At 59.8% G+C, this 14,504-nt stretch overlaps 1 protein-coding gene across 1 annotated transcript; it reads right to left on the reverse strand.

Annotated features, from left to right (window-relative positions):
* Positions 1-431: 431 nt before the first annotated feature.
* EPS8L1 (EPS8 signaling adaptor L1) lies at positions 432-13,188 on the reverse strand. Its single transcript, XM_061136908.1, has 19 exons — positions 13,172-13,188; positions 11,186-11,226; positions 10,734-10,792; positions 9,992-10,150; positions 9,610-9,759; positions 9,024-9,106; positions 8,002-8,263; positions 7,606-7,732; positions 7,304-7,392; positions 7,135-7,209; positions 6,900-7,048; positions 4,886-5,027; positions 4,746-4,774; positions 2,656-2,785; positions 2,450-2,563; positions 1,967-2,249; positions 1,625-1,805; positions 1,130-1,262; positions 432-1,024 (listed from the first exon to the last, which is right to left on the reverse strand). Exons 1-19 carry the CDS (start codon positions 13,186-13,188, stop codon positions 938-940), a joined length of 2,310 nt encoding a protein of 769 aa, XP_060992891.1. The 3' UTR covers positions 432-937.
* Between the last annotated feature and the right edge of the window lie 1,316 nt (positions 13,189-14,504).

Genomic DNA, 14,504 nt, shown 5'->3' on the forward strand with positions numbered 1-14,504 from the left:
GGAATAGGAATCGCTAGTGCAAGCTGTTCAGTTCAGCGTGGCAACAGTCGTCTGCAGCCCCATAGGAGCCATCCTCCAGGTTGGGGCATTCATTCATTCATTCATTCACGCGGTCATTCGGGGTCCTGGTCTTGCCAGGCCCTGGCCTGCCTGTCGATGATAGAGTAGCGAATGAGACAGGTAAAGATCCGATACATTTTAGAGGAGAGTCAGGAGGCATCCAGAAACAAATGTGTTGCAGGTGGTGGTGCTAAGGGGGAAAGCAGGGGCGGCAGGGGTTAGGGAGGCTGGTGTGCACGTGGGTGTGTGGAGCCGGGCAGGGCCAGGATGCATGGGGGTTGAGGGGGTGGGAGATGAGGCTGGAGAGGCAGGGATCAAACACTCAGGACCAAGACTGCAGTCAGGAGCTAGAAGCGGGTTTTGAGCGTGGGGCGCACCGGGACGCTGGATGTTCAGTCCCTTTGGAGTGAACTCAAGGACAATCTGGAGGCTGGGAGGGCAGAAGTCTCAGTTGGGGCCCCAGGGAGGGAGAGGAGGATCAGAGGAAGAAACCAAGGAGGGTGGGGACATCTCCTGTATTCACTTCCTGTGAGGCTGTAGCTGGGGTGAAGGGCAGGTGCTTGGCCCCTGACACCTGGGTAGAGAGAGGACAGCCATTGACACCGCCTGCTAAGAGGAGGCTGTTTATAGACTGGGCCGCACATCACAATGCACAGGGCTCCCGAACACAAGCACGTCCCCCGAATTGTCTCTAAAGCCAGCTCTCGGTCAATCCGAGAGCACTCGCTCAGGAGACTCCAGCAAGGACGGGCCTCTTTATCTACCCGGACAGGGTAAGACCACGGCTGGGGATCTAATTCCGTTGGCGAGGGCAGTCTGCAGAGTCCGATCTCTCGTGGGGCTGCCTCGAAACTCTGAGCGGAGGGGAGGGAAAGGATCAAATGACTTCCGTTTCCACCTCGTTTTCCATTCTCTTCTTTTGCTTCTTCATCACTGCCTCCAGCTCTGACACGTTCTCTTTGTCCTGGAGGACGGGGGCGGGGAGGGGGGGGTTGGAAATCAGGAACGGAGCGTCAGGGTCCTCAGCGCCCTCCCCGGCCCGGGCCTTGGGACGACGGTTCCGGCTCACCTCCAGCAGCGAGCGCTGCACCGTGATCTGGCTATACACGCGCGCCCCCTCCTCGGGGCTAAGCGCCCGAAACTTCTCCTTCGGCAGCGAGAACAGCTGAGCGCCGCTCAGTTCTCCCAGCGCCGCGACGGTCCTGAGCAGGGGTATTGAGAGTACGGTCAGGCCTGCGGCTGACCAATCGCAGCTCGAATGTCAGCCCCACCAACCACGTCATGCCCGCCCCTAGGCCTTTGTCCAATCAGCTGCCAAAGGTTCCTGACTCCCGCTCTACCAACCATAGCGCGTCGCAGGGGAGGTTTCCGTGGTGACTCCAATCGGAGCCTAGGAAAACAGGCCAATCACAGCCTGACGTTCATAGTTGCCCTCAGACAAGGCCCCAGTCCTGGACCAATCCCAGCCCCCCAGTGGTCTGCCACGCCCACTGGGCCATTCGGAGCGCTTCGCCTCTAGTGCGTGTATAACCCGAGCCTCCCAGCCGGCAAACACTACACTCACCCTGAACTGAAGCCCTTGGCCTGCAGCCAGGCGCAGACCTCCGAGGCGCTGGAGCGAGGGCTGAGCTGCGACTCCGGGGCGCGAGGCCCCGGGGCTGCGCGGCTGGGGCCCGTGAGGCCCTGGGCCAGGCGTGCCTGCAGCTCCTCGTTGATACTGAGCATGAGCATCGGGCAGAAATTCTCTGCAGGTGGGAAACCAGGAGGGAGGGACGACTCAGGGCGAAGGGCCCAGAGGGTCAGGGACCTCCAGCGTTCCCGTGATGGGTGGTCGGGAGCCTCCTTTTCTCTGCCTGGAAAGTGAGGACAAGGACCGTTCCCTCGAAAGGGTGCCCCCACCACTCACCCTTCTTGCCCGAGTCCAAGTTGCTGAGGTTCTCGCAGCTGTCCCTGGGAGACCGAGCTGGAGCCGGAGCCGGAGCCGGAGCCTGGGTCTGCGCTCCTCCTGGAGCCAGGGCTGGCGCTGGTGGTGGAGGAGGAGGGGGCGGGGGCCCAGGGGCCGGGGCCAAGGCAGATGCGGGAAGAGCGGGGGGAGCCAGGGCCGGGGCCGGCTCTGGTGGAAGAGGGGTAGCCGGAGCCGGGCCCGGGGCCGGCGCTGGTGGTGGAGGGGGAACGGCCGTGCTATTCTCCTAGAGAGGGGAACAAGAGGGAAGCACCTGGATCAGAGAGAGGACTGAGTCACAGTCCCTTCTCCTGGAGGTAAATGTCTGAATCCCCAGTCACCTCCTCTTCCAGGGATTTTGACCCCTTAACCCCCACGCCCCTTGTTCTCAGGATCTGACCCCCTAGCCCCTCTTCCCTCAGGACCCAGGAGTCTGCCCCGGCTCACCAGACTGCAGCCCCCCCGCGGCCCCGGGTGGGGTGTCAGGATATTATAGGGTACGTATCCCTTCTGCCCCCGCTGGTCCTGAACCTTCCACCACTTGCGCCGGTCATCTAGGACCTGGAAGAGATACAGCGGAGGGTTCAGAGGCTGTGTCTGTAGCGAGGGTTGGGTGGACTCCACCTCCTCACCCCCACCCCTACTCCTCTAACCTCCAGTATGTCCCACTCCTTGACGGACAGCTCACTGCTGTTGCGCGCCTGGAAGTCATAATTACATAGGGCCCACTTTCCTGCCGGCTCCGGCCCCTGGGGCTCAGCTTCTGGTTCCCCGTCTGGGTGACTGAGGAGAAGGGGAAGAGTTGGGGGGTAAGGAGGCAGCCAGCGTCACTGTGCTGGGCCTTTAGGAGTTGATGTGAGCTGGAGTTAAAGCCAAGCAGGGGATCAAGGCTGAGGGGAGGGGGCAGGTTAATACTGTTAACAGAGGTTTGACACTGGAATGCCAGTTTGAATATACTGTGCTCCTTTCACGCCCGGCACCACGCAGCAAGCACATGATGTGAGTACTAGCATCAGCTCTGTTTTCTAGATGAGAACATTCGGGCTCAGAGAAATAATATCACTTTCCCCAGATCATACAGCTAGAGACTGCTGCTATTTATTGAGCATCTACTATGTACTGGGCTCATGCATAAATGATAACTCCTAAGCATAGTAATAACAATAGTCAACACGTACATAGCACTTGCTATATGCCAGAAACCATTCAAAGTCTGTTACATACACTAGCTGACTTGATACTGAGACAACCCTTGGTAGAACCATGAGTTTGAGCCTCTTAGTAGTTCCTTCCTCCTCCCAGAGACCCAATTATTATCTCCATTTTACAGGAGAGAAACCGTGATGTAAAGGTCATAGAGCAAGAAAGAGGTGTAGTTGCACTGGGGACTCGGCAGGTTGGCCTGAGCTCGTGTCCTGAGGAATTCCATTCTTTTGGGTCAACCAAACACTTTGTTCAGGTTGTCCTGTACTTTTGGGCCAACCCAGTACTTGCACTCACCTGGGCGTGAACCTGAATGCTCCCATGACCCTAAGCTCTTTAACTGCTAGCCTGTACAACATCACAGACCTCTCACTCTTTCAGGGAGGGATTATAGCTATTTCCAGGTCCCCCCACAAAGAACTTGAAGTGCAAAAAAAAAAACAAAACCCAAAAAGGTGAGTTAAAAGCTGGGGGTGTCAAGATTCAGAAGCGCAGGGAAAAGGGGGTCCGCTGGACCAGGCAGCTGGCAGGGAGGTGAGCAGACCTTTAGCTGTGACACCCCGGTTAAAGGCACCTCAGCCCCATGACGCCTACCTGTGCAAGGGAGAAGGGGATCTTCAGGGCCGAGGCGCCCCCCTTGTGAGGCTGGCAGCTCCCCGCACGCCGTCTCTGCTGAGACTCTCTGCCCCAGCCCTACCCAGACCCACTTCTCCTCCACACCTGCTGCTTCTCTCTCTTCTCATCTCACATGGCTTCCCTCATGCCTGCCCCCAGCTTGCTCAGGGAATCCTGGCTCCTCTAGGCCCTTCTTCCCCGAGGACCCAAGAGCCTGCACCCCCACTGCCTGTTGGAACTATGGACCTGCACCCCCAGTCCTTTTCCTCCTCTGGAGACCTAGGAGCCCAGATCTCAAGCTTTGATTTCCTAAACTATTTAATGTTTAAAAGGTTCCAGTCTGACAGCCAGCAGGGACCAAGACAATTGCTTGAGAGTCTTGGGAAAGCCAGGGTCCAGCCTCCCAGTCTTTCTCTCTCTCAGGAGCTTGGAAATAGTACCACTTTCTAACTTGCCCAGAAACTTGCCCCCTGGCCCCCGAAGTCGCAAGTCTGCTTCCCCGGCTCTCCAAGGTTCCAAGCACCAGATTGAGCTCTTCTTCAAAACCCAAATGTTCAATTCCCCAGCCTGTTCTCTACAACACCTAGAACTCTGTCTTCATAGGGACCCAGGCAGGAGGCTTTCCAGGCCCTTGGAAACCAAGCCACCTCCTTCCAGATCTTTGGGGATTCAGGGGTCTCTCTCAGATTTACCCACTCCCAGCACCCTCCTCCCTTGGACCCAGAAAACTGGGACCCTCTCCCTCCCTCCCTGATCCTCCCCCCTCTCCCTGCCCCGGCCCCTGCCTCATCACCACCTCACCCACCTTCGAAGAACCGGGAAGACAAAAAGAAAAAGAAAAAAGGGGGAGCAGAGTCAGCACTGGGAGCCCCCAGGACGCAACCCACCTGGACCCCACTGACCCGACTCACCCACTGACACTCACCCATTGACAGCGACCTGGGGAGCGCTTTGCTGCGAGACATGAGAGCAGTAAGTCAGGGGGGACCCGGCCTGCACCCCCGGAATTCCCAGTCACGCCCCCTACCCCCATGTCACCTGGGGGAGCTTAAGCTTTAGCCTCACCTGCTGGCGCCGCCTCTCATGCTGTAGCTGTTTCTCTACTGGGTCCTCCCAGGCACGGCCCTGTGGGTCCACGGCTGGGGGCTCCCAGCCGCTGTAGAACTCAGGTCTGTATGGGGGCCCCTCCTCTGGGGGCAGGTCCACCCTGCCACCAAGGGAGGGCCGAGGGCTCAGGGATCCTGAAGGTTTGACTTCAGACTTGTCACTGTCAGTAACTTCAGGAAGTTTTCCCCCTTCCCTTAAGCCTTGTTGTAACCCAACAAATGTAACCTTACCTCCCCCAATTTTTTTTTTTTTTTTTTATGTGCCAAACACTTTTTTCCCCCCATTTATTTTTATCAGTTGGAGGCTAATTACTTAACAATACTGTAGTGGTTTTTGCCATACATTGACATGAATCAGCCATGGATTTACATGTGTTCCCCATCCTGAACCTCCCTCCATTTTTTCTTTAAACCAAGACCTGCCCCTTACTCTAAGTTGCATCCATGACATCAACTGTCTTTGTAAATATCCTGATTCCACTCTCCTGAATTTCACCTCTGACTCCAAACTGGCTCTCCCACCCCTTTCCCCTAAGTCCAGCATCTAGCTTTGCACCTGCTCCCATGAAGCTGCCAGCCTCTGAAAAGCTGTGCGCCCTTTCCAAATCCACAGACCAAACGTTTCCCAAGCCCACCTCCTCGCTATAGCCCTGCTCCATTCCTGGAAGTCCTGCCTTTTATTCCCGTTGGAGCTCTGGTTGAGTCTTTTTTTTTTTTTTTTTAAATCATGCTACAAAAAACCTAACTACTTAACTTTAAGATTTATTTTTTAAACTTTTTTAAACAGAGAAAACAATACGCTCCTTGGGGAAAGGGGAGGGATTGAGAATACAGGTTCTGGGTGCACATTATGACCCCAGAGCCTGGAGTTGATAGGCCTGCCTAGGAGAGAAACCACTGGGTACTGCCACACCGCCAAAGGGGACAGCTGCTGTCTGAGGCTCAGCAGACTGTGTCACACGACACTCAAGAGTTTCTGGCCTTCCCTCCAATCGGGTCGTGGCATTTGTCCTAGTCCCACCAGAACTTCGGTTTCTCTGAAGACACCCTCTAGCTAAGCCCCACAATGACCTTTCTCTCCCAACCCCATTTTTCCTACAGCCACGCCTCTTTTTCCCAGCACCGCCCCTAAAGCACCCCGCCTCCTGCCTCCTAGCTCTTTCCCTCCAATCACCACGCTGTTTACCTCCAAGCACCGCCCCTAAATCACCACGCCTCCTGCCTCCTGGCCTGTCCCTCCAATCATCACGCCTCCTGCCTCCCAGCCCCTCCCCTAAATCACCACGCCTCCTGCCTTCTAGCCTGTCCCTCCAATCACCACGCTTCCTACCTCCCAGCCCCTCCCCTAAGTCACCACGCCTCCTGCCTCCCAGTTCTGTCCCTCCAATCACCACGCTTCCTACCTCCCAGCCCCTCCCCTAAGTCTCCACGCCTCCTGCCTCCCAGTTCTGTCCCTCCAATCATCACGCTTCCTACCTCCCAGCCCCTCCCCTAAGTCACCACGCCTCCTGCCTCCCAGTTCTGTCCCTCCAATCACCACGCTTCCTACCTCCCAGCCCCTCCCCTAAGTCACCACGCCTCCTGCCTTCTAGCCTGTCCCTCCAATCACCACGCTTCCTACCTCCCAACCCCTCCCCTAAGTCACCACGCCTCCTGCCTCCCAGTTCTGTCCCTCCAATCACCACGCTTCCTACCTCCCAGCCCCTCCCCTAAGTCACCACGCCTCCTGCCTCCCAGTTCTGTCCCTCCAATCACCACGCTTCCTACCTCCCAGCCCCTCCCCTAAGTCACCACGCCTCCTGCCTCCCAGTTCTGTCCCTCCAATCACCACGCTTCCTACCTCCCAGCCCCTCCCCTAAGTCACCACGCCTCCCGCCTCCCAGTCCTGTCCCTCCAATCACCACGCCCCACCCCGCCCCGCCCCGCCCCGCCCCTTAAATACCATGCCTCCTGCCCCCAGCCCTGCGCCTTACCCCGGGCGGGTCCAAGAGTCCCCCAGCGAGGTCCAGAGCGTGTTTTCACGCTGAGTGACGTTGTCCCGCAGCAGTGTCACAGCCTCCGAAGTCAGATGCGGCTGCCTCACGCCTCTGGCCAACTGCGGGCCGCCCAAGGTGTCTACAATCTGGCAGGGGCGCAGGAGTGGGCAGGCCGTCAGACCTGCCTGAATTGGACTCCTGTGCTGCAGGGCTGAGGCTGGGGGTGTCTCACCATCTGCAGAGGTCCGAACAGGAAGTGCAGCAGCTCCTGGGAGGTGGGGTTGGCGATGTTGCCGCGCAACCGGGCCTGAGAGCCGGGGAGGTGCTGGTGTTAGTTCGAGGACAGGTGCGACTCGCTTTTCCTCTCGCCCCTTGAGGCCCCGAGGTGGGTGTGTGCTCACCAGCAGGCTGAAGGCGTACTTGATTTTCTGAAGCACGTCGGTGTACTCGGCCCCTGAGGGCGGCTTGGCCCGCAGCGCCAGGAGGCCGTCTGTGGGTAGGAAGGCAGCCGCGGTGACAGGGGACGTGCAGACAGCATCAGGCAGGGTCAAAGAGAGAGACAGAGACCCAGTGAGGTCGCGATGGGGAGTCAGACTGGCAGGGGGTGCAGGGGGAGACCCGGGGAGAGGGAGGATATTTGGGAGTGGCCTAGGAGGGCCAGAGAGGGGCTGTTCAGGACTGCCGCTGGATGGCGCCCCCTCACCCCCGGCCTCCCGGTGCCGGGTCCTGCGGCTGCGCTCTCGGTGCTCCAGCACTCGGGACGCCTCGGCCGACTTCTGCAGCTTGGATATGAACTTCTCCACGTCGTCAAACACGTGGTTCAGGATGTCCTGGGGGCCAGGGCATGGGGATGCACGGAACCCCTGAATCCCAGACCCTCATCCCGCCCCGCCCCGCGTCCAAAGCTCCACAAATCAAGAACACCGGGGCACACTCAGGCCAGGCCACGCGCCCCGATGCTTGACCTTGCCCCCATCCTGTCACCACCGGCCACACCCCCAGAAGTCTGACCGAGGTCCCAGGACCAAGCCCCACCCTCTGACAGAAGATTCACACCTGCAGTCAGTCCCGCCCCTGGCCCTCGCCCGGCCTCGCTCACCACATCCCGCTCCGCCTGCAGACTGGCCAGGTCCGGGCCACGGGGCCCCAGGTCTGGGGAGGCCGGGTCAGAGCTGAGGCAGACCTCCTCCCGGCCCGGCCTCCGCGTCTCCTCCGCCTCTGGGATGGGCTCCACCTGGGGTCGCCCGCGGCCCGCGGCCGGCTGCACGGTGTGGATCGCCGCGCGGAATGTCGGGCGATGCGGCAGGGGCGCGGCCTCGGCGACGGGCGAGGGGTGTTGCTGTGGCTCCACTGACGTAGCCCTGCGGAGGGACAAGGGCGGGCAGGCTGGAAACACCGAGGGGTCCAGCGAGCAGAGAATCTCGGGGCTTCAATCTTTCGAATTGTGGTGCTAGAGAAGACTCTTGAGAGTCCCAAGTACAGTAAGGAGGTTAAACAAGTCCATCCTAAAGGAAATCAATCCAGAATATTCTTTGGAAAGACTGATGCTGAAGCTGAAACTCCAGTCCTTTGGTCACCTGATACGAAGAGCCGACTTATTAGAAGAGACCCTGATGCTGGGAAAGATTGAGGGCAGGAGAAGGGGATGACAGAGGATGAGATGGTTGGGTGGCCTCACTGACTCAATGGACGTAGGTCTGAGCAAACTCTGGGAGACGGTGAAGGACAGGGACGCCTGGCGTGCTGCAGTCCATGGGGTCGCAAAGAGTCGGACAGGACTGAGCGGTTGAACAACAGTCGGAAACACGGTGGCCCAAAGGGGTCAAACCGAGATTCGCAGCAGTAGGGGGAAATCGATATATGGATTCGGGAGTGCGGAGCGCGCCTCTCTGGAGGGAAACTGAGGCAGAGGGAGGCGAAACCGAGGGCGGGGTAGTACACTTGTCTGGGAGGTATAGGCGGCTTGGAGAGGGTTTGACTCTTTAAAACTGGCTCTGCTCCAGGCTAGTGGTACCAACCGATTTCTCGGATGGGGAGACTGAGGCCCAAAGAAGGGAGCCGGCCCTCCAGAGACCTCCCCGTCATCTCTTCTCCCCTCCGCTTACAGTCCAGCCGCTTTACCTGAGTGCCGCCGCCCTGCGCTCCCCGCAGCCCGAGCGGTAGTTGTGCAGAGCTTTCTGGATTTCCTCTTGGATCGACTCCACCTGCCAAGCACGCCGTCAGGCCACGACCCCACCCCACCTCACCCCACCCACTGCCCGCTCAGCGCTGCGCTCCGGGTCGATTCCTCGGCTCGGCCCTAGATCACGTGTAGTCAGCGCCCGCGCACTGTGTCCATGCGCGCCCACGCCCTGGGCTCACGCCGCTGACCTAAAACTGTCCCTGCCCTAGGCCACTGCTCGCCTCCACGGAGGCCCGGTCCGGGTGGTACCTCGCGCCTCGACCACACTCACGCCCACACTAGTTCCGGCTGCTTCCCGGGCCCCTCTCTCTGCCTTTGTGCTCGCGCTCTTAGCCTTGGTCTTGGTTCCGCCCGCACCTCCCTTCAGTTCAACCTGTCCTCACCCACCACCTCCGTTACAGAGTTTCTTTCCAGGCCACGTCCCCTCCTAGACCCCGACCCCGCCTTTGCCCCAGGCCACGCCCCAAGCGGAGAGGGCCCGCCCCACCCCGCCCCCGGCTCTGGCCCCCGGCCCGGCCCGCTCACCCCGACACACCGGCCCTGGAAGAAATGCACGTCGGGCTGCGCGCGCTCCGGCTCCTGGCACACGAGCAGCAGCAGAGGGCGTCTCTGGCCGGGCGGCCTCACCGTGTCGCACCGCACGATGGCGCTCACCGGGTAGGACTCCAGCTCCTCCTGCAGGGGTGGGGCAGCGGGTAAACTGAGGCCCGGAGCCGCGGAAACTCCTGAGTGACCACGACAGCGGGGCCGGCAGAAGTAGGCGCTGCTCAGGGCAACGCCGCCCCCGCCCCCCGGGGGTAGGGGTCATAGATGAGCTAGTGAGGCTCAAAAAGGGGGCGACGCCCCTGATGCCCCTAGGGCCAGGCTCTCAGTTCAGCGGTTCCTTCCCCCCGCGCGCCCCGGGCACCTTGGAGAGCGGGTCCAGCAGCGTGACGTGGCTGGGAGACACGCTCAGCAGCATGTCCTGGGCCCAGATGCGGCCTTGGCTGTCCATGAGGGCCAGCTTCTGCGAGGCGTCCTCCACCGTGTGTATGGCATCCTCACCCAGGCAGAAGGTCACCAGGTGCTGGCAGCGGCCACAGAGGAAGCAGTGGGCCCCAGGATGAAGCCGGGTGGGCTGAGGATCCCCCTGGGATCGCCCTTTCCCCCCAGGACTAACCACACCTCCTCTGGGAGGCCTTCTCTGAGCACCTGCTCCACCTCCCCCCAGTGCCCTTGCTGTGTCTCCCATCTGAATGACTAATAATTGGGTCTAGCTCTCCCGCAAGACCCCTTGAAGGCAGGGAATGGTCTGGGTTATACCTCGTTCCTTCTAAGCACCTCTACCCCCATTAGAGCACATTTTGCTGGTACTTCTGGACCTTGTCTGACTCCCTACTCATCCGGGATGGCACCTGACTTGTCCCCATGATCCAGATGTCCAGCACAAGAGCTGGTCCCGAGGAAAAGTTGGCAGATGAAAGTGGAATTGAGTTCTTCACCTGCAGACCCACGTCTGAGGCAAGGTAGAAGAAGTCCACTTTGCAGAGGAGCAAACTGTTTCCCAAGTTCATGCTGCTTGGAGGTCCAGCTGCTTTCAACACCCCCATCTCCTCAGGCCTGCCTTTCCTCCCACAAGGCTACCCGCGGCAACACAGACCCAGACTCACATTGACTGCATTGGTGGAAACGTCGGACATAACCTCAGTGGAGTAGCGCTTTCTCTGTTCTGTAGGGGTGAAGGGGAATGGCTGCAGGAGACCTAGCCCCCAGCCCCTCCCCCAGACCCAGGAGACCCAGCCCCCAGACCCAGGAGACCCAGCCCCCAGACCCAGGAGACCCAGCCCCCAGCCCCTTCCCCCTAATCCAGGAGACCCAGCCCCCAGCCCCTTCCCCCTGATCCAGGAGACCCAGCCCCCAGCCCCTTCCCCCTGATCCAGGAGACCCAGCCCCCAGCCCCTTCCCCCTGATCCAGGAGACCCAGCCCCCAGCCCATCCCGCTAGATCTAGGCGTCCAGGCCCCCAGCCACTCCCCCATCAGACCCAGGGGTTCAGGTCCTCAGTTACCTCGTCCCTCAGACCTAGTTTCTCTTGGCCTGGGGTTTCTTGGCCCCTAACTCACCATAGATAGACTTGGCACTCTGTTTGAGAGAAGCTTCTGGGCTGTGAAGGAAAAGAGGGGTGAGAGGGGCTGGGGGAACTGTCAGCAGATGCTGGGGGTTCTGATTGCCAGGCAGAGATTGCAAGGGCAGTGGGGAGCCACGAGGGTTCTGAGCAGCAAGGCAGAGCTGGCGCTGGACTTTAATAAGGCAAGTAGGGCAGTGGTACTGGGTGGTGGTGGTGGGGTGGTCTCTACTTCACCCAGAGCTGGGTTTGAATCCCCTATCAGCCCCTGCTTTACCAGAAGACTCCGGTTGGGGTGGGGGGAGGTGGGGAGACAACCTCTCCTGCCTCAGTTTCTCAGGGGTCGGTCAGCTGCCCACAGTCTCCACCCAGTGGGGCTGTTGGGTGAATTCAGTGAGATGAAGCCATTGGAGTGTTTTGCAGACTCTCCTACAGTCAGACAGGACAGCACATATGCACTAGGCGCTGTCAGTAAAGACCATGTTATTATCATTATTGTGATGATGCAAACAGCGTAACACACAGTAGTTGCTCAATAAATGGACTTTTTTTTTTTTTTTTTTTAAAGCTGTGCTGCATCATATGGCTTGCAGGACCTCAGTTCCCAGATCAGGGATTGAACCCAGGCCTGGGCAGTGAAAGCACCAAATCCTAACCATAGGGTGTGGCCACCTGATGCAAAGAGCCAAGTCACTGGAAAAGACCCTGATGCTGGGAAAGACTGAGGGCAGGAGGAGAAGGGGGCGACAGAGGACGAGATGGCTGGATGGCATCACAGACTCAGTGGACAAGAGTTTGAGCAAACTCCGGGAGATGGTGAAAGACAGGGAGGCCTGGTGTGCTGCAGTCCATGGGGTCAAAAAAGAGTCAGACATGACTTAGTGACGGAACTACAGGTATTGGGAGTAGCTGGGAAGTTATCGTCTTCCCCTCCTACTCCCACGGGCCCTTTCCGGCCAAAACCTGTCCTCAACCTCCTCTTCAAGGTCACTTTCTCCTAGAAGAATTCTTGAATCCCCATTTCCCCAGATATAATAAGAGCTCAGAGCTTGATTGGGGTCAGGGATGAGAGCTGAAGGATAAGAAAGCCTTTCAGTCAAACCTCTGCTCCTCATCCTGCTCTGGTCAGTCAAATCTCCCCACAATTTGATTACCTCTGGACTGGAGAAATCATTCCCTTACATCTCCCAGACACCTGTTTCCATGCTTCTTTGTCTTTCTCCCTGGTCACTCCAGGAGACTTGACCCTTCATGATAAACAACCCAGGGTTTCCCAGGTCATCACTTGGTAAAGAACCAGCCTGCCAATGCAGGAGACACAGGAGATGCACATTTGATCTCCTGGGTCAGGAAGATTCCCTGGAGGAGGAAATGGCAACCCACTCCAGTATTCTTGCCTGGAGAATCCCAAGGACAGAGGAGCCTGGCAGGCTACAGCTCATGGGGTCACAAAGAGTCGGACATGACTGAGCAGGCATGCACTGGGCCCTAGGTCAATATTTAATAAGATAACAATTGGAAATTCCCGGGCAGTCCAGTGGTTAGGACTCAGTGCTTTTACTGCTGGGGCAAGGGTTCAATCCCTGGTCGGGGAACTAAGATCTCACAAGCCATGCAATGTGGCCAAAGAAGTTAAAAAAAAAAAAAAAAATCAGATAACAGCAGCAGCCATAGTGGTTCCCATGAGCTGAGCACCCACTGTTGGTTAGACAGCCAAGTCTTGCACATGTGTTATCCTGTCAAGCTCTCTAAATCGCCCATTTCACAGAGGAGGGACTGGGGCTTGAAGAGGTGATGTCTTTTGCTGGGGCCACACCACTGCTGAAGGTTGGCAATGGGATTTGAACCCAGGCCTGTCTGACTGGCAGTGGGAGGGAGGCAGCTCAGAGGCTTCCGAGTGTCCAGCCCTGGGCTGCTGGAAATGCCACCTGTGGGTGTGGGTGGAAGGGTGGGGGCTGGGGGCCTGGCGGACAGGAGTGCTTACCCAGGGGTGGTGCTCATGGTGCTGGAAAAGGGGGCTCCTGCCACCCGGAGCCCTGGAAGCCAGCAAAGGGATGAGGGCTGACGTGACCACAGGACCTAGGAATCCCGGCCGCAGCCCCTGCGCATTCAGACAGCAATCAGAGCCTCCAGCCCCTCCTCCCTTAGACCCAGATTCCAGGCCCCCAGGCCCTCCTCCCTCAGACCAGGAGTCCAGGCCCCCGGCCCTCCTCACTCAGACCTGGGGGTCCAGGCCCCTCCACCCCTCCTCCCTCAGACCTGGGGGTCCAGGCCCCCCCACCCCTGCTCCCTCAGATCCCGGGGTCCAGGCCCCCGCCCCTCCTCCCTCAGACCCGGGGGACCAGGCCCCCGGTCCTCCTCCCTCGGACCGGGGGGTCCAGACCCTTCCACCCTTCCTCCCTCAGAGCCGGGGGTCCAGGCCCCCGCCCCTCCTCCCTCAGACCCAGGGGTCCAGGCCCCCGGCCCTCCTCCCTCAGACCCGGGGGTCCAGGCCCCCGCCCCTCCTCCCTCAGACCCGGGGGTCCAGGCCCCCGCCCCTCCTCCCTCAGACCCAGGGGTCCAGGCCCCCGGCCCTCCTCCCTCAGAGCCGGGGGTCCAGGCCCCCGCCCCTCCTCCCTCAGACCCGGGGGTCCAGGCCCCCGGCCCTCCTCCCTCAGAGCCGGGGGTCCAGGCCCCCGCCCCTCCTCCCTCAGACCCGGGGGTCCAGGCCCCCGGCCCTCCTCCCTCAGAGCCGGGGGTCCAGGCCCCCGGCCCTCCTCCCTCAGACCCAGGGGTCCAGGCCCCCGGCCCTCCTCCCTCAGACCCGGGGGTCCAGGCCCCCGGCCCTCCTCCCTAGGACCCGGGTCTCTCCCCGGCCCCCTCACCTGCCGGCCTGCCTCTGACAGGCCGAGGCGCTGAGCCCTGCTCTCCCGGCCGCGGCCCGTCCTTCCTGTCCCTCCAGGCCCTCCCCCCTCCGCATACCTGAGCACTCCCGACACAGCCTCCCAGAGCGGCCCTGGGCGGGGCCGGGACTCCGGGGCGGCGGTGGGGAGCCGGCACTGTCTCCATCACAACAGGAGAACAACAGCCCCAGCAATGTGGCATCAGAAACCCCCCTCCGACTTCTCCTGGTATCTCTGTGAAGCTAACTGCCACTTGTTCATGGTCAATGTCCAGCGTGGGCTTTGAACCTGGGGCCCGCCTTTCTAATCCTAGGGCTGAGGTCCATCCAGCCGAGCTCACCTCTTTCTGGGGTTTCTGTCTCCACCGGTGCCCTCAGCCCCCTTCCCTCTTCTTTTGAAAACCTCCCTCGGTAATTCCAATGACAGATGATGATA

This window comes from Dama dama, chromosome 4 (assembly GCF_033118175.1).
Source record: "Dama dama isolate Ldn47 chromosome 4, ASM3311817v1, whole genome shotgun sequence".
NCBI classification, from domain to species: Eukaryota; Metazoa; Chordata; class Mammalia; order Artiodactyla; family Cervidae; genus Dama; species Dama dama.

Excerpts from the sequence above, each read along its gene's own strand:
- EPS8L1 (XM_061136908.1), bottom strand. Across the intron at positions 7,733-8,001 it reads TGCAGGCGGAGCGGGATGTG|GACATCCTGAACCACGTGTT; the intron begins GTGAGCGAGGCC and ends CCTGGCCCCCAG. Across the intron at positions 2,786-4,745 it reads CCCCAGGTCGCTGTCAATGG|TCACCCAGACGGGGAACCAG; the intron begins GTGAGTGTCAGT and ends CCTTCTCCTCAG.